This window comes from Larimichthys crocea, unplaced genomic scaffold (genome assembly GCF_000972845.2).
Source record: "Larimichthys crocea isolate SSNF unplaced genomic scaffold, L_crocea_2.0 scaffold110, whole genome shotgun sequence".
NCBI lineage: Eukaryota > Metazoa > Chordata > Actinopteri > Sciaenidae > Larimichthys > Larimichthys crocea.
The window spans coordinates 135,353-157,695 of NW_020851508.1; the positions used below are offsets into that span (position 1 = coordinate 135,353).

The 22,343-nt window shown below is 49.6% G+C and overlaps 3 protein-coding genes and 1 long non-coding RNA gene across 9 annotated transcripts in view; 2 read left to right on the forward strand and 2 right to left on the reverse strand.

Annotated features, from left to right (window-relative positions):
• The window catches only part of dennd4b (DENN/MADD domain containing 4B), a 28,257-nt gene extending 21,540 nt beyond the window's left edge, over positions 1–6,717 (forward strand). For all 4 annotated transcript variants that reach the window (XM_010749377.3, XM_010749376.3, XM_019274142.2 and 1 more), the window contains exons 13-29: positions 22–167; positions 260–393; positions 532–646; positions 775–981; positions 1,138–1,266; positions 1,858–2,002; positions 2,083–2,235; positions 2,323–2,560; positions 2,645–2,930; positions 3,177–3,281; positions 3,368–3,543; positions 3,844–4,000; positions 4,088–4,327; positions 4,756–4,852; positions 4,936–5,101; positions 5,205–5,263; positions 6,183–6,717. In XM_010749377.3, coding sequence (XP_010747679.2) covers positions 22–167; positions 260–393; positions 532–646; positions 775–981; positions 1,138–1,266; positions 1,858–2,002; positions 2,083–2,235; positions 2,323–2,560; positions 2,645–2,930; positions 3,177–3,281; positions 3,368–3,543; positions 3,844–4,000; positions 4,088–4,327; positions 4,756–4,852; positions 4,936–5,101; positions 5,205–5,263; positions 6,183–6,328 — 2,699 coding nt within the window. In that variant the 3' untranslated portion in view covers positions 6,329–6,717. The remainder of the gene's footprint in view (positions 1–21; positions 168–259; positions 394–531; positions 647–774; positions 982–1,137; positions 1,267–1,857; positions 2,003–2,082; positions 2,236–2,322; positions 2,561–2,644; positions 2,931–3,176; positions 3,282–3,367; positions 3,544–3,843; positions 4,001–4,087; positions 4,328–4,755; positions 4,853–4,935; positions 5,102–5,204; positions 5,264–6,182) is intronic.
• A 452-nt stretch (positions 6,718–7,169) lies between these two features.
• On the reverse strand, positions 7,170–16,601 carry LOC113744689 (uncharacterized). Its single transcript, XR_003461736.1, has 2 exons — positions 16,570–16,601; positions 7,170–8,228 (listed from the first exon to the last, which is right to left on the reverse strand). It is a non-coding gene; the product is annotated as an uncharacterized LOC113744689 (long non-coding RNA).
• kiaa0319 (KIAA0319 ortholog) lies at positions 11,471–17,794 on the forward strand. Of its 3 annotated transcripts, none has more exons than XM_019274207.2 (16): positions 11,471–11,710; positions 12,585–12,635; positions 13,139–13,815; positions 13,939–14,080; positions 14,166–14,255; positions 14,352–14,534; positions 14,622–14,769; positions 14,870–15,018; positions 15,107–15,258; positions 15,327–15,465; positions 15,554–15,713; positions 15,808–15,944; positions 16,279–16,401; positions 16,635–16,725; positions 16,797–16,888; positions 17,105–17,794. In XM_019274207.2, the coding sequence occupies exons 1-16, from the start codon at positions 11,521–11,523 to the stop codon at positions 17,260–17,262; spliced, it is 2,682 nt and encodes an 893-aa protein (XP_019129752.2). In that variant the 5' UTR covers positions 11,471–11,520; the 3' UTR covers positions 17,263–17,794. The 3 variants fall into 3 exon arrangements, with proteins under 3 accessions (XP_019129752.2, XP_027131192.1, XP_019129761.2); XM_019274216.2 differs by lacking the exon at positions 11,471–11,710 and adding an exon at positions 11,769–12,329; XM_027275391.1 differs by lacking the exon at positions 13,139–13,815 and having other exon boundaries at positions 11,654–11,710.
• Positions 17,795–17,808: 14 nt separating this feature from the next.
• Positions 17,809–21,986, reverse strand: aldh5a1 (aldehyde dehydrogenase 5 family, member A1 (succinate-semialdehyde dehydrogenase)). Its single transcript, XM_027275392.1, has 9 exons — positions 21,597–21,986; positions 20,909–21,079; positions 20,685–20,801; positions 20,456–20,599; positions 20,159–20,302; positions 19,923–20,081; positions 19,692–19,855; positions 19,538–19,596; positions 17,809–19,368 (listed from the first exon to the last, which is right to left on the reverse strand). The coding sequence occupies exons 1-9, from the start codon at positions 21,642–21,644 to the stop codon at positions 19,157–19,159; spliced, it is 1,218 nt and encodes a 405-aa protein (XP_027131193.1). The 5' UTR covers positions 21,645–21,986; the 3' UTR covers positions 17,809–19,156.
• Positions 21,987–22,343: the final 357 nt, after the last annotated feature.

The window sequence follows — 22,343 nt, forward strand, 5'->3', positions numbered from 1 at the left end:
TTCTTCTTCTTCTTCCTGCAGGTTTCCTGAAATCTCGCGATCGGACGCAGCAGAAGTTTTACAGCCAGCTGACGAGGACTCAGATGTTCACTCAGTTCATCGAGGAGTGTTCGTTTGTGAGCGACCGACACGCCTGCCTCGAGTTCTTCGATGAGTGCGTCCAAAAGGTCAGAACCCTCAGAGTGTCGCTCGCAGCGATCCAAACTGTGGTCAGGACCGAGTGTTAACGGGCGAGAGCTGTCGTCATGTTTGTCACCAGGTGGACGTGGAGAAGCCGGAGGAGGTGAGGCTGATCGATCTGGATGAGACTCACAGCGGGGAACACACGGTCTTCATCATGCCTCCTGAAGAACCTCAAGAACCGGACGGGTCCGAGTGCCCCGCCCTCTACAGGTAAGGAGAATATGAATCTTTGTGTTTGTTAGCTCAGGATGAGGCTGTAGTTTCTCCTTCATGCTGTAAAGGAGAGATTATTCGGAGGAGGAACAGGTGTCTGTGTTTGACGTTACGTGTTTCCTTCCTTGTGTCCAGCTATGAAACCTTCCCCACGCTGAGGCTGGAGCTCTTTGACCGGCCCCAGGATCAGCTCCGGGTCCCGGCTAAGGGCAGCGCTCCGAGTAGCCCCGCCCCCAGACGCACAAAACAGGTACATTGACAGAAAAATGTGGTCACGTGATCAAAGTTTGATCTGAAACTCAGAGATCCTTTAAACCTACAGATGCTTCACTTTTCTACAGTTTAATAAAAACTTCTACTCGTCTCTCACCTCCACAGGAGATCAAGTTGGCCCAGAAGCGAGCCCAGAAGTACTCGGCGGTGGCGGACATGTGGTCCAAGTGTCTGCTGGGTCACTGTTACGGCCTCTGGTTCATCTACCTGCCCACCTTCGTCAAGGCGGAGAGCGCGAAGGTGCGCGCGCTGCACACGGCCTACGACGTCCTCAAACACATGGAGAACCGCAAGGTGGTGCTGCCGGACGAGGTGAGAGTCTGACCAGGTCCAACAGTCACATGTTAGCAGGTTTGGTTCATACTGACCAATCAGAGGCTGACCAAGGATTGTAAACAAGTCACAAATACCTAATTTATTGATGTGTGTGTGTGTGTGTGTGTGTGTGTGTGTGTGTGTGTGTGTCAGGTGTGTTACAGGATCCTGATGCAGCTCTGTGGTCAGTACGGTCAGCCAGTCCTCGCTGTTCGAGTCCTGCTGGAGATGAAGAAGGCTGGGATCACCCCCAACACCATCACCTACGGATACTACAACAAGGTAAACACACACACACACACACACACACACATCCTGTCCAATCCCTGACCTGGACCAAGCCAACACCAGGAAGTACCACAAACCTGCAGTTCCTCTAACGTCCACCCGAGGCTGGCTCCAGAAGTGAGTCAGTCTCCATAAGTCCCCATGTCCAAATGTCCAACTTCACAGCAGAAATAAACATGTTTACAGCCTGGTACAAAAAACAGTTTTGGTCTCTGTAGCTAATTTCCCCGTTCATGACAACTGTACTGAGGGTGAATTTATATACAACTCACCTGTTCACATTATATTAAGGCTTCAAGTTATGCAGGATTAGGAGCGTGGACGCTTTGATTGACAGGTGGGTGTGGTCACAGGTGGCTTGTTTGTCTTTATAAACGGCTCTTATCAAATGCAGGATCCCGTCTGTCTGTTTGGGTCACCGTGTTTCTCAGTTGTTGTAACTTCTTGTATCAAAGATCATCTCCGGTTTGTGCTGCGACACAGATCTTTGATGTTCTTCACTGCACTGCCTTTTGTCACTGTCGGGCTTCCGTACTTTCATGTTTGCGTGCGTGTTGGTTTTTATCGGCCGTCCTCTGTCCTCAGGCAGTCCTGGAGAGCAAGTGGCCGTCCACCAGTCAGGGCGGACGTCTCCGCTGGGCCAAGCTGAGGAACGTCCTATTGGCTGTGGCTCAGTTCAGACAGCCAATCAAACGGCGTCAGAAGAGCGGCTCGGTGGAATCGCGAGGAGGTCAGAAAATAGTTTGTTTCTTCAAATGTTTATTGGTAAAAGAAACGAGTCGTGCTGTAACGGTTAATTTTATTTTAAAGAAGCAATGATGGATGACCAGAGGCTCCGCCCACACTCGACTCTGATTCGTCAGTCCAGCTGGAGCGGTCTGTCTGAAAGCTCCAGTCACGAGTCTCTGACGGGTTCGCTGGTGAAGAGCAACAGTCTGAGCAGCATGAAGACGCCGAGCGACAGTAAGACACAAATGGTCTTTGTCTTTGTCTTTGTCTTTGTCGAGCGAAACTCTCTGACGTCCTGTCGTGTCCCTTCCCGTCCCACAGAGGTCCGTCTCTGCAAGAACACCGCCCTCCGTAACGCAGCGACCAACGGCTGCGACGACCCCGTCTCCCGTAAACCTCCCATAGGACGCAGAGACACCTCCACACCGCCTCCGGCGCCCCCTGGTGGTGTTCTGGTCCAGAGGAGTCAGGTCTGCCTCTCCACCTTCTACAAAGACTGTGCCGAGTCGGCCGACTCTGAGTCAGACTGCAGCTGCCAGCCGGTGGAGAGAGACGGCAGGTTGGTCATGGTGGGAAAACAACTCAACTGTTTCTTTAGTGGATCCAAACTAATGTTTGATCTTCCGTCATCTCTGACCTCCAGACCTGCAGGAACTCGAGACACGGCCGGCAGAAATAAAGTCGTGGACGAGAACTACAACAACGTCGCCTCCCCGAGCCGAGGAGGTCTGGCAGGAAAACTCCAGCAGCTCCTCACTCCGACCAGACACCGAGTGTCCGTTCGACGAGCCGCCAGCGTGGACGACCGGCGACCAGGAGGAGGAGCAGGGATAGGACGAAGGGTGTCTGAACAGAGACAGTCGAGGAAAGCTCAAGTGGCTGAAACGCTGCTGAAAGCCAAAGAGAGGCTGGTCAGCGCTACCTCCGAGGTTTGTTTAAAAGGTTTCAGTCTGAAACGTCAGCGTTTATAACTTTGGTTGACAAACTGTTTACACGGACTTTAACGTAGACGCAGAAGGAGGTCGCAGGTTGTTTTTTAGTTCCCGCTCTGTGTCGACTCGTGTGTTCGATGCTCCGCTGAGTTTAGTCACCTGTGTTCCCAAAGTACTTCATCTTTGTCCAACATCGTACGAGTCTTGTTCTTCACTAACCTGGACCCGTGTCTTCTTTCCCAGAGTTCATTGTCTGTAGGAAGTGACCTCGACTTGACGGACACGCCCAGTCCAGCCTATCCTCTGCGCCGGTCCTGGGACGCCAATCAAGAGGCGACGGGCCTGGAGGTAAACGGGTCGACTACAGACGTTAGCGATGTCTCCTCTGAGTCTCCGTCAGTGTTAACCCCGTCCCCCTCTCTCTGTCTGTCCAGGTGTTGATGTCCAGCTGCTCTCTGTGTCGCAGCTGTAACTCGTTAGTTTACGACGAGGAGATCATGGCCGGCTGGACGTCAGACGACTCCAACCTGAACTCGTCCTGCCCGTTCTGCTGCGCCTCCTTCGTCCCCTTCCTGAACGCTGAGATATGTGACTTCGGACCTGTCAGCAGGTACAGAACCAGAACCAGGTCTGTTATAACAGGCTGTGATAAACCAGGACTGGATAAACCAGGACTGGATAAACCAGGGTTAGATGAACCAGGGTTAGATGAACCAGGGTTAGATGAACCAGGATTAGATGAACCAGGGTTAGATAAACCAGGGTTAGATGAACCAGGGTTAAACATCGTGCCCTCTCTTGTGTCACCCTCGGAATCAGTCCAGAGTTGTTCCAGACGACGATGCTAAGCTAAATTAATCGAGCTCACGTCCGTCCGTGTTAAGTCGTCCTCTTTGTCCTTTTCTCTCAGCACGGAGCGCAGCAACTGGAACATGGAGGACGAGGTGGAGAGCGCCGTCAGGCCCCCCAGTGGTCAGGAGGCCTCCCTGCGACACCAGTGTAATGGTTTGAGTGAAGACTCCAGCTCCGAGACCAGCAGCTACTCCGAGAACAGCAGGGCGACCACGGTAACACGTTTTGTTCCAGTTCAAGTTTCTGTTCTTTCACATCCTGTCGTCCCCCTGACGGTCTCTGACCCCCCTCCCCTCCCTCAGGGTTCCTCAGTGGGCGGGGCTCCACAGGTGACCGTGGCCTACCTGAGCCCTTTGGTTCTGAGGAAGGAGCTGGAGAGTCTGCTGGAGAACGAGGGCGAGGCGGTGCTGGCTCAGCCTCAGTTCCTAGACAACCACTCCATCATCTTCTGGAACCTGGTCTGGTACTTTCAGCGCCTCGGACTGCCCAACAACCTGCTGCAACTGGTCAGAGCATCGCCACTGGTCAGCCAGTTCACACAGGTAACACAGAACAAGACTTTTATTTTAACACCCCAAATAACAGATACAACTACAAAAAACAGGACTACATAAACCAGGACAAGGTAACCCAGGATTAGATGAACCAGGATTAGACGAACCAGGACTAGACGAACCAGGACTAGACGAACCAGGGCTAGACGAACCAGGACTAGACGAACCAGGACTAGACGAACCAGGACTAGACGAACCAGGACTAGACGAACCAGGATTAGACAAACCAGGATTAGACGAACCAGGATTAGACGAACCAGGGCTAGACGAACCAGGATTAGATGAACCAGGATCAGATGAGCCAGGACCCAATGTCGCATCTTTTGTCAACATTTGTGGGAATGACGCTGAGAGTAAAGTCATGTGATCCAAAGACCTGGTCTGGTCTCTCGTCACACTTGTTGTTTGTTTCCCAGTCTGAGAACTCGGCGGTGAGGGTGAGGCTCCTCTGGGACACCCTGACCCCTGACGTGGACCAGTGGCCGCCCCTCTACATCCTGTGGAGGATCCACAGTAAGACACCGCCTCTCTCTCACACACACACACACACACTGATACTCAAACTGTGTTTGAACTGACGCTGCTCCTTCCACCAGGTGGCGTCCCGATGAGGAGCTACAGCTGGCGGAGGCACAACCACCCGTTCACTCTGTCCTTCCTGGAGGAGGTGCTGCGGTGGGTCGGCATGAACGAGGTGCACAAAGCCGTCACCCTGTTCCTCGACACGCTGGCCAAGCAGCCGGGCTCGGCCTGGACTCAGAGGTGGTGATTCTCACAGAGAGCCTAAAAAATAAATCCTTTAAATCCACGAGGAAAGATTTGAGCCGTTTCTAAGCATGACATGTTGGATGTTTTGTTCTGACAGGAGTTTGTACAGAGAGTTCCTCTTCCTCACCCTGGCAGCTATGGGCAAAGATCACGTCGGTAAGACATTTCTGTTGATCTGATGTGACACGAAATGTTACAACTCCAGTTCTCAGTCGGCGTGTTCCCATCAACATGTTTGATGTTAGGAAAGTTCCTGAATGTCAGGGTTTCCTGTCTGATTCACTTCCTGTTTTCTGTTACGAATGTTTAGTGTCACTTAATGACATGTTTTAATAGTTAACCCAGGATTAAACAAACCAGGACTAGACAGACCAGGACTAGACAAACCAGGACTAGACGAACCAGGACTAGACAGACCAGGACTAGACAAACCAGGATTAAACAAACCAGGACTAGACGAACCAGGACTAGACGAACCAGGACTAGATAAACCAGGACTAGACGAACCAGGACTAAACAAACCAGGACTAGACGAACCAGGATTAGATAAACCAGGAATTCTTTAATATCATTTCTGCATTTTCATAATTTCAGGCCACATTTCTTCGACTTTATCCGTGGTCACGGCTGAAGCTGCGGTGCACAAATGTTTCAGACTGAATGCAGAAATAAACCTGATATTAACTCCTCTCTCTCTCTCTGTCTCTCTGTGTCTGTCTCTGTCTCTCTCTCTGTCTCTCTCTCTGTGTCTGTCTCTCTCTCTGTCTCTCTGTCTCTCTGTGTCTCTCTCTGTCTCTCTCTCTCTCTCTCTCTGTCTGTCTCTCTGTCTCTCTCTCTCTCTCTCTGTCTCTGTCTCTCTGTGTCTCTGTCTCTGTCTCTCTGTGTCTCTCTGTCTCTCTCTCTGTCTCTCTCTCTGTGTCTCTCTGTCTCTCTCTCTGTCTCTCTCTCTGTCTCTCTCTCTCTCTCTCTGTCTCTGTCTCTGTCTCTCTCTGTCTCTCTCTGTCTCTGTGTCTCTCTGTGTCTCTCTGTCTCTCTGTGTCTCTCTGTGTCTCTCTGTCTCTCTCTTCTTTTGCAGCTGCGTTTGATAAAAAGTACAAGGTGGCGTACACTCGGCTCAGCGGCACTCTGGGTCGGGAGGAGCTCAGGAAGAAGCGAGCTCAGCCTCCCAGCCCCAAAGCCGTCGACTGCAGACGCAGCTTCCACCCGCCGCTCGAATGCTGATGAACCGGGAACAAAGCGTCCCCGAGGACTTGTTCGGCGGCGTTCATCCCTCTGAGGGGATACCCACAATCCCCTGCTGCCTTCACCTGCTTGTATTCTTCACCTTTCTGCTGCCTCCTGGTGGATGTCGGAGCGACGCGCTCCTTCCTGTCCTCTGTAGCTCTGTTTGCCTCGTCGATGTGAATCCAGCAGCTCTTTGTCGCCATTAAAGCTCCGAGCTGAGCCGGACTGAAGAGCTCGTACACGACTTTCAACGCGCCAAGCCAAGATCTATGCATCAGTCTGTAACGAGACGTCCTGCATCGTCGTCTGAAGGCAAGACACCCGGTCGAGGCACGTCCAGAGGGATCCGCTGTGTCGGCGTAAACTTCCTGTTTCTCCCAGTTTTTTAAAATACAAAACCACACGATTCAAATCTGACCTCAAAGTCCCTGAAGAGCTCGGACGTGGGTGCTGTGTGAACGTTTTAACCCCGAGTTTTTACCCGTGTGACCGAGGAAGAGTTAAAGACGCAGAAAGAAAGACTAAGCTTCAGACGTGGAGAAGACTCCAGGAAAGTCTCGTCATCCCTCTGTCAGTTTGTGTTTGTCCGTGAACGTCATTCGAGGAGGCGAGGTTTGGTTCGTTATCGAGCAGTCGAGGAAACAAGAAGCTGAGACTGTCGGGATCTGTCGGATCCATCCATCGTTCAGCTGTCAGACAGGGAGCAGAGTGAAGCTAAGCCCGAGGTGAAGATGATCCTTCACATGTAGAAACCAAACAAGAAGCTCATAACGTTTCTGCAGAATCATCCAGAACTCTCACGAAAGTCTTAAAAAATGTTGGACGTCCGCGATGGAGGTCGTCCGTCCATCCGCCCACTGAAGGGAACCAGCAGACACCGTTTGAAGAGTCTTTGTTTGAAGCAGCGTCTTCACGGATTGAGAAGATTTGAACCTAAAAACTTCTTTGGTTTCATTCTCATGATTGACCCTTCATAAGTCCCACCCCTTTTCTGCTCTGCTCCAATCACAGCTGAGCAAGCCTCGGCCAACTTCCTCCTTTCTTGTATTTCTTTTTCATGCTACATGCTAGCTCATCTTTAGGCGTAGGTTGACTAACGATTGATTTTAATTAATCAGCTAATATGTGACCACAGATGCAAAGACGAGCTAACACGTAGCACATGGTCCAGGAAAGGAGGAAGCTGATTGGTTTGAAGAACGGAGACGGCGTCTTCGTGTGAGCGTGATGTTTGATGGTTTCAGAGAGTTGTTGTCCCGTCGTCTCTGCGTGGATCGGGTCGACTCTTCAGTATGAAGCTACTCTGAAGCTTTCTGGGAAGTTTTCAGTGTTCCCTTTATTTCCCTCCTGGTGGAACAGAGGTCCGAACCCAACGAGAAGATTCGACTGTAACGAGGCGTTTAGCAGCTGGAGACGTCATGACTCCTGATTAATGTAATAATTTAATTTAAACACATTATTGCATTTACTGCTGATTATTCTGACCCATACTGTAAAATCTGTATTATAGGAAAGTGTAGATAGAATTATTTATGACTTCTTTAAACGCAGAGTTTGTGTAATAATGTGACATTTTTCTGATCGCGTTACGCAGCAGCGACGACGTCCTCAGCTGCTAAATGGTGACAGAGACGACTATATTCATTTTTCATAAGTTTGTTTGTTTTCAAAGTGGTTTCATGTTTCAAACTTCAGGGAGAAGAAACTTTACAAGAGAATGATTAGAAAAGAAAAACACGTTGTTCTCAGCTCCGAGTGTCTGGTTTGCTAAACACTCGATTTACAGTTTTAAGAGCCAAAGACTGTCTGAAACCTGGACGTAGTCTCTGAGACGTCCCCGCAGACTGTCTAAAACCTGGACGTAGTCTCTGAGACGTCCTCGCAGACTGTCTAAAACCTAAATTCACCCTCAGTACAGTTGTCATGAACGGGGAAATTAGCTACAGAGACCAAAACAGTTTTTTGTCCCAGGCTGTAAACATGTTTATTTCTGCTGTTGGACATTTGGACATGGGGACTTATGGAGACTGACTGTTGTTGGCTTCACAGTTAGAGTTCAGACTTTGTATCAGTGGTTTGAAAAACTGTTGGTTGTCTCAAACCAGACACTCAGCTGAGAGCGACGTCGTTGTGTTTGCGCGTCGTGTGGAGCATGCTCAGTTTGTGTTCAGTCTGACCTGATCTGATGCACGTTCACTTTCCTGTCTGTCCGTCTGTCTGACAGTATGTCAGCTGACCAGTGCGGCCTCCTGCTGTCCGTCACTGAGCAGCAGCTCCACCAACTGTCTTTGCTTCAGGGCATCCGGCAGGTATCAGCAGGGATTTGAACCTGCAACCTTCCATCCTCCTCAGACATGCAAACATTACACTTATTAATTAATAACTTCTTCATTGATTGTTTTACCCTCATAATTGACCCTTCCTAAGCTCGGTCCATGTCCACTCTGTGCACCAATCACCGTTGAGCAAACCTTGGTCAACTCCCTCCGTCCCTGTCCGTGTTTTTCCGTGCTACCTTCTGCCTCGTCTTTTTTTCTAGTTACGTCTGATGGCTAACTGGATAGCTAATTTACCTCAGTTGTTAGTTAACTACTGTAACAACTCAAACAACTTAATACCTTTATTTATTTATACAGAACCTTCAAAATAAAGTTACAAAGGGATTTACAGTAAAAACAAAAGCTATAAAATCATTTAAACAATTACAGCAAACATCAGTTAGTTGATCTCCTCGCACAGACAGTTTCATTCATCGATCACAGAAATCTTCCTGATCGATCAGTTTAGATTGACTTACTCTGAGACTCGGTGCTGCAGCCAGCTGCCCTGAAGCAAAGCAAAAACTTGTTTTGTGTGAAAATATCGACTCAAACTTAAAAAGTGGAAGTTTACTGTTGGAAAAGAGATTTTATTGTTTTAAATGTGACAGCTGAGGCGTCACTGCGTTTCAATGCAGCGGACTGCACTTTGAATTGAAGGGACTTCTTTGTGTTGCAGGTTGTTTTATCAGTTCACAGTCAGCAGAGGAGTGTATTTAAAATAGATAAACTGTTGTTTGCTGTTTGTTGTAATTTATATCTGGCTGTGATTTCAGTTGTAAATGTTTTTTTGTTTTTTTAAGAAAACACAAAAATAAAAGCCCGGGACAAGCCCCAAAATGTTTGTGCTGCTTTGTCGTTTGTAAAGAATCAAAACAACATTTTATTATTTTATATCTAATTATTTAAATGAGTCTGAGAAGTTTAGTTGCAATTTAAACCGATAAGATATTACATTATTTGAGGTTAATTAACAGTACTAAGTAAGTACAGTATTAATACCACAAGAGAAGAAACAACAATATGGCCGACATTTAAAATGTAGCTATAACTATCAATGATGTTACACAGAGACTTGAGTTCAGCCAATCATAGTCAGCGTGGCTGCCAGCACCACTGCAGTCGACCAATCAGAGCAGAGCAACGGTCAGTTGACGCTACTGAGAGAGAGAGAAAGCCTCGAAAGTTCAGCTTCATTATAAGAGACAGTGATGGTTGCGTCAATGAACGGAGTGGATTATAAGAATCCTGACGTCTTGCTGAACGTGTCGATGTATAATTAATGTGGCTAAAGTTAAAAATGTGACTGTTGGAGCGAGTTAAAAAACCGATGCCTCTGTGCTCCTCCGGGAAATTTCTGCTCTGTTAATATGGGAGTAAATGGGGCAGGTGATGGGTGATCCTGACACATCTGAGCCAACAGAGCCAAAACTATCAGTCTGACAGCTTCAGCAGTTTAATGTGAGCGAGCAGCACACATTTTCCAACAATTTGATGTTCAAATTATTTCTGTAGAGTGAAATTTGTGCCGCTGGGAGCAGCTTAAAAATAAATTTGTGGTACAGATTTTCCTCTCCCTCTCCACTTAATCGGTCATGTGACTCACTCGAGCCGTCGACAGTCCGTCCATAAGCGCCCATGTTAAATTTTCCCGCTCTTTTTGGCACCCTTCCTGGCAGAGCCACCATTTTGATTTATTTTTGTAAATACAGGCGTGTTTGTCATTATTAACTCTTCAACTTCTGATTCATTTATCTACCAAATATTATTGTGTGCTTTAATTATACAGATTCTTTCAGATTTTATTTGTACAGCCCAAAGTCACAAAGTCCATTTTCCTCTGAGGCTTTACAATCTGTACAGGGAGTGACACCCTCTGTCCTTAGACCCTCGGTTCCAGTGAGGAAAAACTTGCCCACAAAAACCTTTAACAGGGAAAAAAGGTGGAAGAAACCTCAGGAAGAGCCACAGAGGAGGGATCCCTCTCCCAGGACGGACAGACGTGCAATAGATGTCAGTGTACAGGACAAATCAACACAAACATATTGTACAATTACAATGACTGATAAAATGACAATGAATTACAATGACTGATAAAATGACAATGAATTACAATGAATGATAAAATGACAATGAATCACAATGACTGATAAAATGATTACAGTAGCAGATATGGCAGCAATAATGACTATTATGTGTAGTGGACGTCATGCAGGATCACAGCAGCAGCCACGATCCACGAGAACCTGCTGGACGACAGAGACAGAAACTCCAGGGAAGAAGTTTAGTTAGTGACATGATTAATGAGACATGAAGGTTTACAGGTCCAGTGTTTACCATGTTAGGGTTTCTGTTGTGTTCATTAGCGTATCGTCACCTGATAATAGACTTCCAGTGTGCAGAGTTTGATGATCCTCATCCTGCAGCCGCCGTACCACACAGTGATGCAGCTGGTCAGGATGCTCTCGTGGTTCCACAGTAGATGGTGGACATGGTGCACATGGTGGACATGGTGGACATGGTGGACATGGTGGATGTGGTGCACGTGGTGGACATGGTGGACACCGGTGCTCTGGCTCTGCTGTGCTTTCCTGGCCAGTGCTGCTGGTCCAGGAGAGGTCCTCAGTGAGGTGCACACCCAGGAACCTGGTGCTGCTCACGCTCTCCACAGCAGCTGATGGTCAGTGGATGGTGCTGGGTGGAGGCAGCAACTCTCACCTGTCTCACCTGTAGTTTGACTCATCGTTGTGAAACTTGTCGAAGAGCAGAGAATATAAAATAAATATATCTCACAAACAGGAACTCACCTCGACATGCAGCTGGACACGTGGTGTCCTCAGACACAGGAAACTCGTTTTATTTTGAAAATTAATGACCGGATATCGTGTGTTGTTGCTGACTCGGTTCCGTCGGCGCAAAGTCCGGCACCGCCCGCGGGTCCAATTAAACCGCACCCGGCATGTCACCTGTGGGACGGGCTGGGCTCACCGTCCAGAACCAGAACCGGTAAAAGAGACCCACACTGGGAGAACTGGAGGAGGAGGGAGTGGGCCGGTACCGGGTGAGTTATCCGTGTGTTTAACGTTAAACCGGACACCGAGGAACGGTTTAACGAGCTCGAGCCGCGGCGCGTTGGCGCCTTTTGACCTCAGAGCGGGAAAATACTCAACAAAATGTCGGCGTCAGTGACCGTCCTCCTCCTCCGCGGTGCGTCACTCCCGCCAGACTCCGCTCACAAACCCGCTAATTTAACGTCAGGATGCGGGACGCGCGAGTCGTTAAAAAGACGGTTTCCACCGTGAATTACTCAGATTTTTTTATTCGCTTCATGTTGTTTTATGTCTCGCCGACGTGCCCGGACGTGATTACACCGAATCTCCGGTTTAAAGCGGCTCTGCTCCGCCGAGGATGAAGAAGTAGTCCCCGCTGCTGCCACAGACAGAGCTGCTGACAAAGTTAAAGTTTTAGCGGAACATGTGTTTTTTTAGTGTCGTGGACGTGTGCCGAATTTAACAGAGGGGTATACAGATGTGGAAACTGTTTGAATTAATATGATATTCATTATATATATTTGTTAATAAGCGAGAACTTTTTAAATGAGTATGATTTTAAACGGAGTTCGGAGGATGGCGACCTGCGCATCACTTGGACACACAGACGAGCTGTAAACGTGTTTTCAGGTAAATCACGGCTCGTTGTCATAAATCAGGTTTGTGTTTGCGGTGTCTGCGGGATGGAGGTGCGTTTATTTTCGGTCACCGAGCTGCTGCTGCTGGGCGGGGCTCCGTGTGGCGCTGTCCGGCAGCATGGTGCTGAAACACACACACACACACACACACACACACACACACACACACACACTCTCTCTCTCTTTAATACAGCAGTGCATCATCTTCTATAATATCGTGCTTTGCTTGTCGTCACTCTCTCCTCAGACGGAGCGACCATGTGGGAGAAAACGCTGCTGCTGCTCCACAGTGTCCAAGGTAAAGTCTGACTGTGAGGCTGCTGCAGTCCTCTGTGTCCGGGCCTCACTGATTACTGAACAGAACCAGAACCACAGAACTTTATTCAGACTGGATCAGATTTTATTCACAATATATTTGACCTGCAGGTGACCTTAACAACCCACAGGTGTCCCACAGGTGTCCTTAACGACCCACAGGTGTCCCGCAGGTGTCCTTAACGACCCGCAGGTGTCCCGCAGGTATCCTTAACAACCCGCAGGTGTCCTTAACGACCCGCAGGTGTCCCGCAGGTGTCCTTAATGACCTGCAGGTGTCCTTAACGACCTGCAGGTGTCTTTAACGACCTGCTGGTGTCCTTAACGACCCACAGGTGTCCCGCAGGTGTCCTTAACGACCCGCAGGTGTCCTTAACGACCTGCAGGTGGTCTCTGTTATTTACACACTTCACTGTTGGACTGCACACTGCTGGTTCAGAGGTTCTGTTCGGTCAGATCTCCATGAAGTGTTTGTTTGCGTTGCAGCTGTAATGGCGTCTCAGTGCTGGCAGGGGGCGACGTTCTCCGAGGCAGTGGTGTCTCCGGCGGTGGAGAGCAGCGGTATCTTGCGGGTACCCGGCGTGGCGTCTCTGCCGCAGTGCGTGGCGGCATGCTGCGACTTGCCGGGTTACGACCTGGCCTGGCTGTTTGAGGGTCGCTGCTACATCCTGAACTGCCAGCAGAGGGAGAACTGCCAGCCCCGAGAGAGACCCGGGGCCGACTCGGTCCTCGCCTTCCTGCGCAGAGCGTCACCGCAGACGCTGGTGCTGCAGTCTTTGGTGAGAGGAGAGCCGTACGGCGGCCGCTGGAGACCCCTGTCCCGGTCCTCTGAGGCCCCCGGAGACCTGGAGGCCCTGAAGGACCTTGCCCTGTTCGACGGGCCCCGGCAGGACTTCTCCGATCCCGGCATGCTGGATGTGGAATATTCTGAGGGAAGCCAGGAGGAGAAGGGAGGGCCCGGCTCGGAGCTGGAGATGACGACAGATCGGCCGTCCTTGAAAGGAGGAGACGGCTTCAACCAATCAGAAGCAGAGGGCGGTCCAGAGAGGACGCTGACAGGAAGCAGCGTGGCCCAGAATAGAGCCACCTCTGGGGGGAACATCAGTCAGGAAGACGAGGACGAAACCAGGAGACCAACTGATCCTGCTGCAGCCGAGAAGACAGTGAGTGTGAAGTTCATCAAGTCAATGAGGTTAATACACCTGTGACAGACATGTGATAGAGACAGACTAAAACCTGGACGTAGTCTCCGTGATGTAAAAATGTTTTCATTGTTTTATTTACAGACCAGAACAGGAAGTAGCACTGACTCATCATCACTGACACTCCAGAAACCAACAACTGACTCCGCCCAACACGACCACAGATGGACTTCACTTCCCACTCGTGCCTCAACCCGTCGGCCAATCAGCACGTCCATACAGACAGGTACACCTGAAGGTAACAGGAACAGGAAGTACAGGAAGTCTGTACATGGTCTGAACTGAAGCTGTCGTCACTTCTTCACCTGCAGATCGACCCCTGGTGGCGTCTCTCGGAGACCCTGTAGAACAGACGCCAACCACAGTGAGAGATGAAGCTGCAGAGTCTGAAACCACAACTGGTACTGACACACACACACACACACACACACACACACACACACTCACACACACTCTCACACACACACACACACACCTCACCTCTCGATGCTCTGCAGTCTTGTTGAAGATGTTCCAGTCAGCAGCCGGAGCTCCACCGACCAACACCGACCCTCCAACCAGAGACCCGACGGCTGACCCCCTCACCTCCACCTCCACCTCCTCTGTCAGCACCAGCCCTCCGACCACGCCCTCTGCTCCGCCCTCTGCTCCGCCCTCTGCTCCGCCCTCTGCAGCTCCTGGTAGATACATGAACACAGGTATTGTTTGTGTCTCTGCTGACGTGCAGCCTCACGTCCTCTGTCCGTCCTCTGTGTCCCCTCCTTCAGTATCAGAGGACAGGGGGTCAAACCGTGGCCCAGTGGCCGTCGTGGGTCCTGACAGGAAGTTGTTTCTCCCGGTGAGCAGCTTGTTGCTCGACGGCGGCGGAAGCACCGATGACCGTGGCATCGTCAGCTACCACTGGGACGCCATCAGGTAGAGACGAGGGTCAGACAGCAGAAATCTGTAGTAACACCTCAGATGAGGAACACGGGCGTCCTCACGTCTTCTGGTTTTTCCGTCATGTTTTCTGCAGCGGTCCTCCGGGACTAAAGCTGGAGGGAGCAGACCAGGCGGTAGCCACGGCGACAGGCCTTCGAGTGGGACGCTACACCTTCAGACTGACCGTCTCTGACCAGGAGGGGGCGTCGGACAGCGCGTCGCTGACTGCCAGGGTCCAGGAAGGTGAGCGGGTTTGTGACATCCGGAGCTGACTCACCTGTGTGTTCCTTCAAACCTCTTTTTTTTTTTTTTTCTGTCGTCCGTCCTGCAGCCAGAAGTCTTCCTCCCGTCGCTCACGCCAGCGGCAGCCACACTCTCACTCTGCCCAACAACTCGCTGGTGCTGCGAGGCTCTGTGACCGACGGAGACCAGACAGAGGTCCACTACGCATGGGTCAGAGACAGCCAGAGTCCTGCTGCTGGGGTCAGTACACACACGACACCTGATCTGGACTTCACAGTGGATCAGACTTTAATGGACTCTCTCTGCAGGAAGTGCTGTACGGCTCGGACACTCAGGCGTCTCTGTACCTGTCCAACCTGGTCGAGGGGACCTACCTGTTCCAGCTGAGGGTGACCGACGCTCAGGGGCGGTCCAGTGCTGCCATGGCAACCGTGGAGGTCCGACCAGGTAGGACGGGAACAGAAACACGTGGACCTGCCTCCTTGTTGATGCCCAGTAGGAAGCCGTGAAGTTTGTCCCTGCTGTGTCTCCGTAGAGCCTGGTGGTGGGGAGGAGGTGGAGCTGGAGATGTTGGTGTCGGTGTCTCAGGTCAGCGTGGCTCAGAGGGACACGGTGGTCCGACAGCTTGCCGCTCTGTTCCACGTCCTCGACAGCGACATCCAGGTCCGAGCGCTGCAGGGACACTCACACCTCAGGTACAGGTCTACTGACGGCCCGGCTCACCGCCCGACTGGATTCGTCTGTTAAGACATGACGTTAAATAACGTGTGTGCGTTTGTGTTTGTGTAGCACGGTGCTGAGGTTCTCCGTGCAGGGCCCCTCGGGGCCGGTCTCCGGCTCCAGGCTGGTCGGTCTGCTGAGAAACCAGCTGCTCAGAGAGAAGAGTGACTACCTGCTGTTCAGAGTCCTGAGGGTCGACACCGTCCGTGAGTTCAGACCCGACATCCACGAGAGAGGACGTACATCGTCATGTGACGCTACACAGCCAATCAAATTATTCAGAGAAAAGGTCACATGATGTGAAACAGCATAACAAACATCCATCCATTAACTGTAACCGCTCGTCCTCAGGGTGAGAGGCGAGAGGCGGGGTACGCCGCCAACAAGTCGGAGTCAAAACTAACATTTTAAATCTAAACACATGAATATATGTCAGCTCTAACATGCACGGCTGAACAAGACTGAGTCGATGCTGGAGGACTCACCTGAGTTCAGGTGTCACCAGTTTTTGTCTTTTTTTTTTTGTCCGTTTTCATTCAGTGTGTCTGCTTCGCTGTTCTGGGCGTGGCCAGTGTGATCCAATCACCAAGGAGTGCACATGTGACCCCTTCTGGACGGAGAACCTGATTCGACGTTACCTCGGCGACGGAGAGAGCAACTGTGGTAATCATGAGCTGATCGTTAGGCGCCTGAATGTGACGCAAAACCTGATGTAGTCTCTGAGACGTCCCCACAGACTGTCTAAAACCTGACGTAGTCTCCGTGACGTCCCCACAGACTGTCTAAAACCTGGACATAGTCTCCATGACTTCCCCGCAGACTGTCTAAAACCTGGACGTAGTCTCCGTGACGTCCCTGCAGACTGGTGGTTTGACTGTCTCTGTGTTCTCCTTCAGAGTGGAGGGTGCTGTACGTCATCCTGACCAGCTTCATGCTCATGGTCTTCATCCTGTCCGTCAGCTGGACCTTCATCTGCTGCTGCAAGAGGTGAACACCTGTGATGAAACCAGGTGACGTTGCAGCGTTATCGTGTATCTGAACGTGTTCTTTGTGTTTAGGAGGAGACAGACCAAGATGAGGAAGAAAACCAAGTACACCATCCTGGACAACATGGACGAGCAGGAGAGGGTGGAGCTCAGGCCCAAATTCAGTGAGTGTGGAGGCAGACTTTCAAAATAAAATGTCAGACATTAGAAACACTAAATTAAATCAGATCAGATTTTGTTTGTATAGAGAGAGAGAGAGTTTTTAGTAAAGGGAGATGTGACTGCATCTTCATCCAATACTGTGCCTGACTAGGCAGAACCCTGAAAGAGACAGAGACAGACAGACAGGAAGCTTTTCTAACTGTCTGTCCTCTCTGCAGGCATCAAACATCGCAGCACCGAGCACAACTCCAGCCTCATGATGTCGGAGTCAGAGCTGGACAGCGACCAGGACACCATCTTTAGTCGGGACCGACCCGTCCGCAGCAGGAACCGGCTCAGCGCCCAGGCCGCCCGCAACGGCAACGCCTTCGGCTGACGGGACGTTTGCATTGTGCCACAAGAGACTTCTTAAAGTTTGAAGGACTCCATTACCCAGAAATCCTGAGCCGTGAGGCCTGTAGAATGAACTCGTGCAGGTAAAGGCTGTGACACATTTCTAATCGGACAACTCTGCAAAAACTTTTGGGAAGAATCCGACAGCCCGATGAGAAGATGGACGGCTTCATCTCTGTGTGATGGGGCCAGGATGGGGTTAGCCTAGCTTAGCACAAAGACTGGAAGCAGGGGGAAACTGCTAGCCTAGCTCCAACAAAAGCTCGTGTAGTACCTTCTTAGCCAACAAGCGAATCGCAAACCCGAGCTAACGCTAAGCTACCTGGACTCAGATGCTAATTTAATTTATTTATTTAACTGTCAGCATAGGACAAAACGATCCGACATTTAACTTCTGCTGGAACGTGTTTGAAAAGACAAAAAAATAAACTCTCCATCGTCTGAAGGAAGTCACGTGGTGTCCAGTCAGTAACGAGCAGATGATGTCGTGTGAGCTCGTTAATATTAAAAAAAAACAAATCACAAGAAGTAAAATTACAATTTCATCTTTAATTTTTCATTAAATACAAAATTCATCATTTTTTTTACATCAACTATAACGACAACATTATTTCACACATGGGCAGCACGGCCGTGAAGAAGTCGGTGTTAATCTGTTCATCATGTCTTTGTTATTTATTTCTCCAATCACAAATCCTGCAGATTAAATCCAGAAACAAACTCAGACTCCGCGTCCACTTTATTAGGGACGCCTGATTAACGGTTAATGCTGTGACCTTTGATCCGTTTTATCTGAACAAAATGCAGATTTTTATCTCATAACGAGGACGTAAATATGGCCAATGACTGTGCGGATAGACGACAAACGAACAGAGCCGAGCCTGCTGTACCACGAATTACAAGTACCTCACAGTAAATGTACTTAGTTACACTCTAAAATACTAACATCACTGTGATGTCACAGTGTCCTGGAGTACACCTGCACATCACTGCAGCCAGGTGAGGAGTTTAACCACGAGAGGTCAGCAGAGACGAGACGTTGAGCTACTCTTTAATAAAAAATTAAAAACAAACACTTCTAACAGGCTCGTTAACGTCTGTCAGAGGGTTACAATTAATTTACACAATTTAAAAAAACAACTATACAACAATTAATATTTATTCTTTAAACGTGCATCGAGCCTGTGTGTCTGTGCGTCTTTCATCCTCGCTGTGTCGTATTAATGTCACGTTTAATTATTTAAACTGTTTGTGTTCAAATATGTCGGCTTATCTTAATCACGACATTCGATACGAACACGATTCAGCAAAAATCTAGATCAGTTTATCTCGTCAACAGCAAAAATAAACGAACGTTTGTTTCATTCAAGAGAAAATGTCGCGTTCACGTCGTCATGAAAATGAATTTAATACGATTAAACATTTTAAGGTCACACAAATGATTGTTTACTGGATTCTGATTGGCTAGAGCTTTGCTATTTTCAAGTGATGTCACGTAAGGAATGTTTATGTGCCTGGCTAACGAGCTCGTTAACGAAAACGTGATCTACAACAAGACCAGCAAAGACTTGTTTTTAGCCGAGCACTTGGTCACTCTGACTGGAGGAGTGAGGAGTCTTCAGTCGGGGTGTCCAAAGATGGACAGCTGGATTCAACTCATTAGTTTTCAGTAACGAGCTTTAAGACACAATGACGGTGAAAGCTCTGTGGCCAATCAGAAGTGAGTATTCCTCTCTTGGTTTATGGCACTTTGCTCGTTGATTATTGCCTGAAAGATTTCAACCTCGACTGATTCAAAGTTTTTATTATTTGTATGTTAATGAAGTTAAAGCCTCAGATCCTGAACTGGACCTGCGGCGGCGGTGCTGCTTCTTCTTTCAGGGTTTGAGGTTTCCGAAGCACATGTACTTCACCTCCAGATACTCCTCGATACCGTACTTGGAGCCTTCGCGGCCCAGACCGGACTGCTTGACCCCGCCAAACGTGGCCTCGGCGGTGGACAGGAGGCCCTCGTTGACTCCGACTATCCCCACCTCCAACGCCTCCGCCACACGCCAGATCTGACTCACATCCTGCGAGTAGCAGTAACCTGAGGAGGGAAACAGTCGAGCACGTCAGCAACAAGAGCCGACGGAGCCGACTCCTCACAACTCACAACACGCTGTTTACAGACTCCATCATGGCCTCCTCAGTCTTTGTGGTCCAGCTCTCACTTCACTTCATTTCCTTTCAGGATGGACCATGACGGACGGACTCACCTGCCAGCCCGACATGAGACGCGTTAGCGATAGCCAGAGCCTCTTCCTCTGTGTTGAACCTGGAAACCACAAACAGAAGTTCAGGTCGGTCGAACGCAGCTGACACAGTTTCCTCTTCTTCTTCTACAGACAACATGTAGAACAGGAAGCGGACCTGACGACGGGCAGCAGCGGGCCGAACGTTTCCTCCTTCATGCACAGCATGTCTGTGGTGACGTCTGTCAGCAGTGTGGGCTCCATGAAGAAGCCGTCCAGACGCTTCCCGCCCTTCAACAGCGTCGCTCCTCTGGACACGGCGTCAGAGATCTGCTGGGCCACCTGAGGAGCAGACGTCTCATGTTGAAGCGACAGATTATTATATAATCATCATGATCATGTCTGTCACCTTCTCTGCAGCTCTGCTGTTGATGAGCGGTCCCTGGGTGGTTTCAGGGTCTAAACCGTGGCCGACACGGAGCTCGGCATCCATCGCTTGGCTCAGCTTCTCCATGAATCGATCGTGGATGCCGCTCTGCACGAGAAACCTGTTCGAACACACGCACGTCTACAGGAAGAGGAAGAGGACGTGATGTTCGTGGTCCACACAGAGCGCTCTGAGCTGCATTCAGACTCTCAGCTCACCTGTCCAGAGTTCCTGAACTTGGAAGCCATCGCTCCGCTCACCGCCGCGTCGACGTCAGCGCTATCGAACACAATGAAGGGGGCGTGGCCACCCAGCTCCATGGACGCCTTCTTCACAGTGTCAGCCGCCATTTTCAGCAGAATCTGAGAAGAGACAGTCAGGTTTAAGACAGTCTGCGGGGACGTCTCGGAGACTACGTCCAGGTTTTAGACAGTCTGCGGGGACGTCACAGAGACTACGTCCAGGTTTAAGACAGTCTGCGGGGACGTCTCCGAGACTACATATCAGATTCTCACCTTGCCGGTTGCCGTGGAGCCGGTGAAGGAGATTTTGGCCACCAGCGGGTCGGTGCAGAGAACCTCCCCGACTGCCGGCGTCTTCTCTCTGGAACATGGAACCACGTTGAAGACGCCTGCAGGGATCCCGGCCTGCTCTGCCAGCTGCAAAACCAAAACGTGACGACGTGAAATCATTTAAACGACGGCAGAAAAGTCAAAATAACTCCTGAGTGCGATGTTTGCCGACCTCAGCCAGAGCGAGCGCTGACAGCGGGGTGTCCTCTGCTGGTTTGATCACCACCGTGCAGCCGGCGGCCAGAGCAGCTCCAACCTTCCTGGTGATCATGGCGCTCGGGAAGTTCCACTGTGGAGAAAATGTGTGTGTGCTAACGTTAGCCACAAAGACGCTTCAGAGGTCACGTGATCACATGCAGGTGTTTCCCAGACAAGCTCAGCTAATTGGCTGCTCACCGGAGTGATGATGGAGGCCACGCCCACGGGCTGTTTCAGCAGGAAGATCTTCCGGTCTTTGGCGGGCGACGGGACGATGTCGCCGTAAACGCGTCGAGCCTCCTCCGAAAACCACTCCACGAAGGAGGCGGAGTACGTGATCTCCCCGAGAGACTCCTTCAAGGGTTTACCCTGCAACGACACGACATCAGACAGTGACACGGCTCGGCCTGCAGGTGGAATGATGCCAAACTGTACTGCAGTACAGTGTGAGGTCATCAAAGTAAAGTGTTTATGACCTAATGACACCCAACCCATGTGTGGAGGTGATTTATGCTGTTCTGTGACCAAAGAAAGTTTCCGAGCCGAGCTAGGTGTGTGGTTCCCTGTTCCTGATGGATGCGTGATAATCGCCTATCGAGCTGGAGGATCCTGATTGGATGGGCAGCTCGCTCTCTCAGTTTGCCGTCGTGTTAATTATTGAACTAACTCGTTAACAGGATGACTGTCAGGTGAAGTTAAAACACTGATTAAACTGTGATCAAAGCCTCTGTTCCTGTCTAGGACTCTTATTTTGAAGGTTGTTCGTGTTGAGCAGCGTGTCCGCCTCCCTCTCTGTGTATTATTAATCTGATATCCTGACAATAAATAACTTTAACACGTCTGGCTCGTTAGATAACAGCTTCCTGCAGTCCGTCAGGATACTCACGCTCTCGAAGGTGATCAGCTTGGCCAGGTCTTCTTTGTGCAGCGTCATCAGGTCGAACCATTTCCTCAACAGGATGCTCCGCTCCTGCAGGAGAACCAATCAGATCACATCAGGAGTTTTATATATAAATGTAAATAAAAATGTATAAATGTCTCTCGCTGATATTTCATGACCTGTCGTGACCTCGAGGAGAATCACATGACCAACCACAAACTAGAGAGCGAGGACGTTCAGAGGACGGACGGCTGTCCACAACGAGGAGGAGCTTCATGTGAACGGTGATGGATTATGTTTGTCCACCGTCACCGAAGTGTGAACGCATTTTGATCAGATTAATATTTCACAGAGAGACGAGACGTTCAGTCCGTTCTACAGTTCACGAGTTTGTTTAAAGTTTTTAGGTTTGGTGTCGTGTAATTAAAGTTTTTTTCTTTCTTCAAATTCACGCTGAGTGAAAAAAAAAGTTTAAATAATAAAGTTTGAGTTTGTTTGTTCGTCTCTTTATGTGTAAAATGTGAAAAACAGAAAACATGAAGGTGGATCGGCCCGACACGACTGTACACCTGTCCATGGTAATGTTCTAACGGAATTACGTAAGAACACGTTAATGTTCTTTGAGAATTTCAATTTAAGTTTAAGTGAAAAATCTGTTTTTCAAGCTTTTTTTTTAAAAGAAAAAAATATTTTTTTTTTCAGAATGCTGAAATATTTTTTAAGAAAAAATACTTTCTCCCCCCCAGAATTATT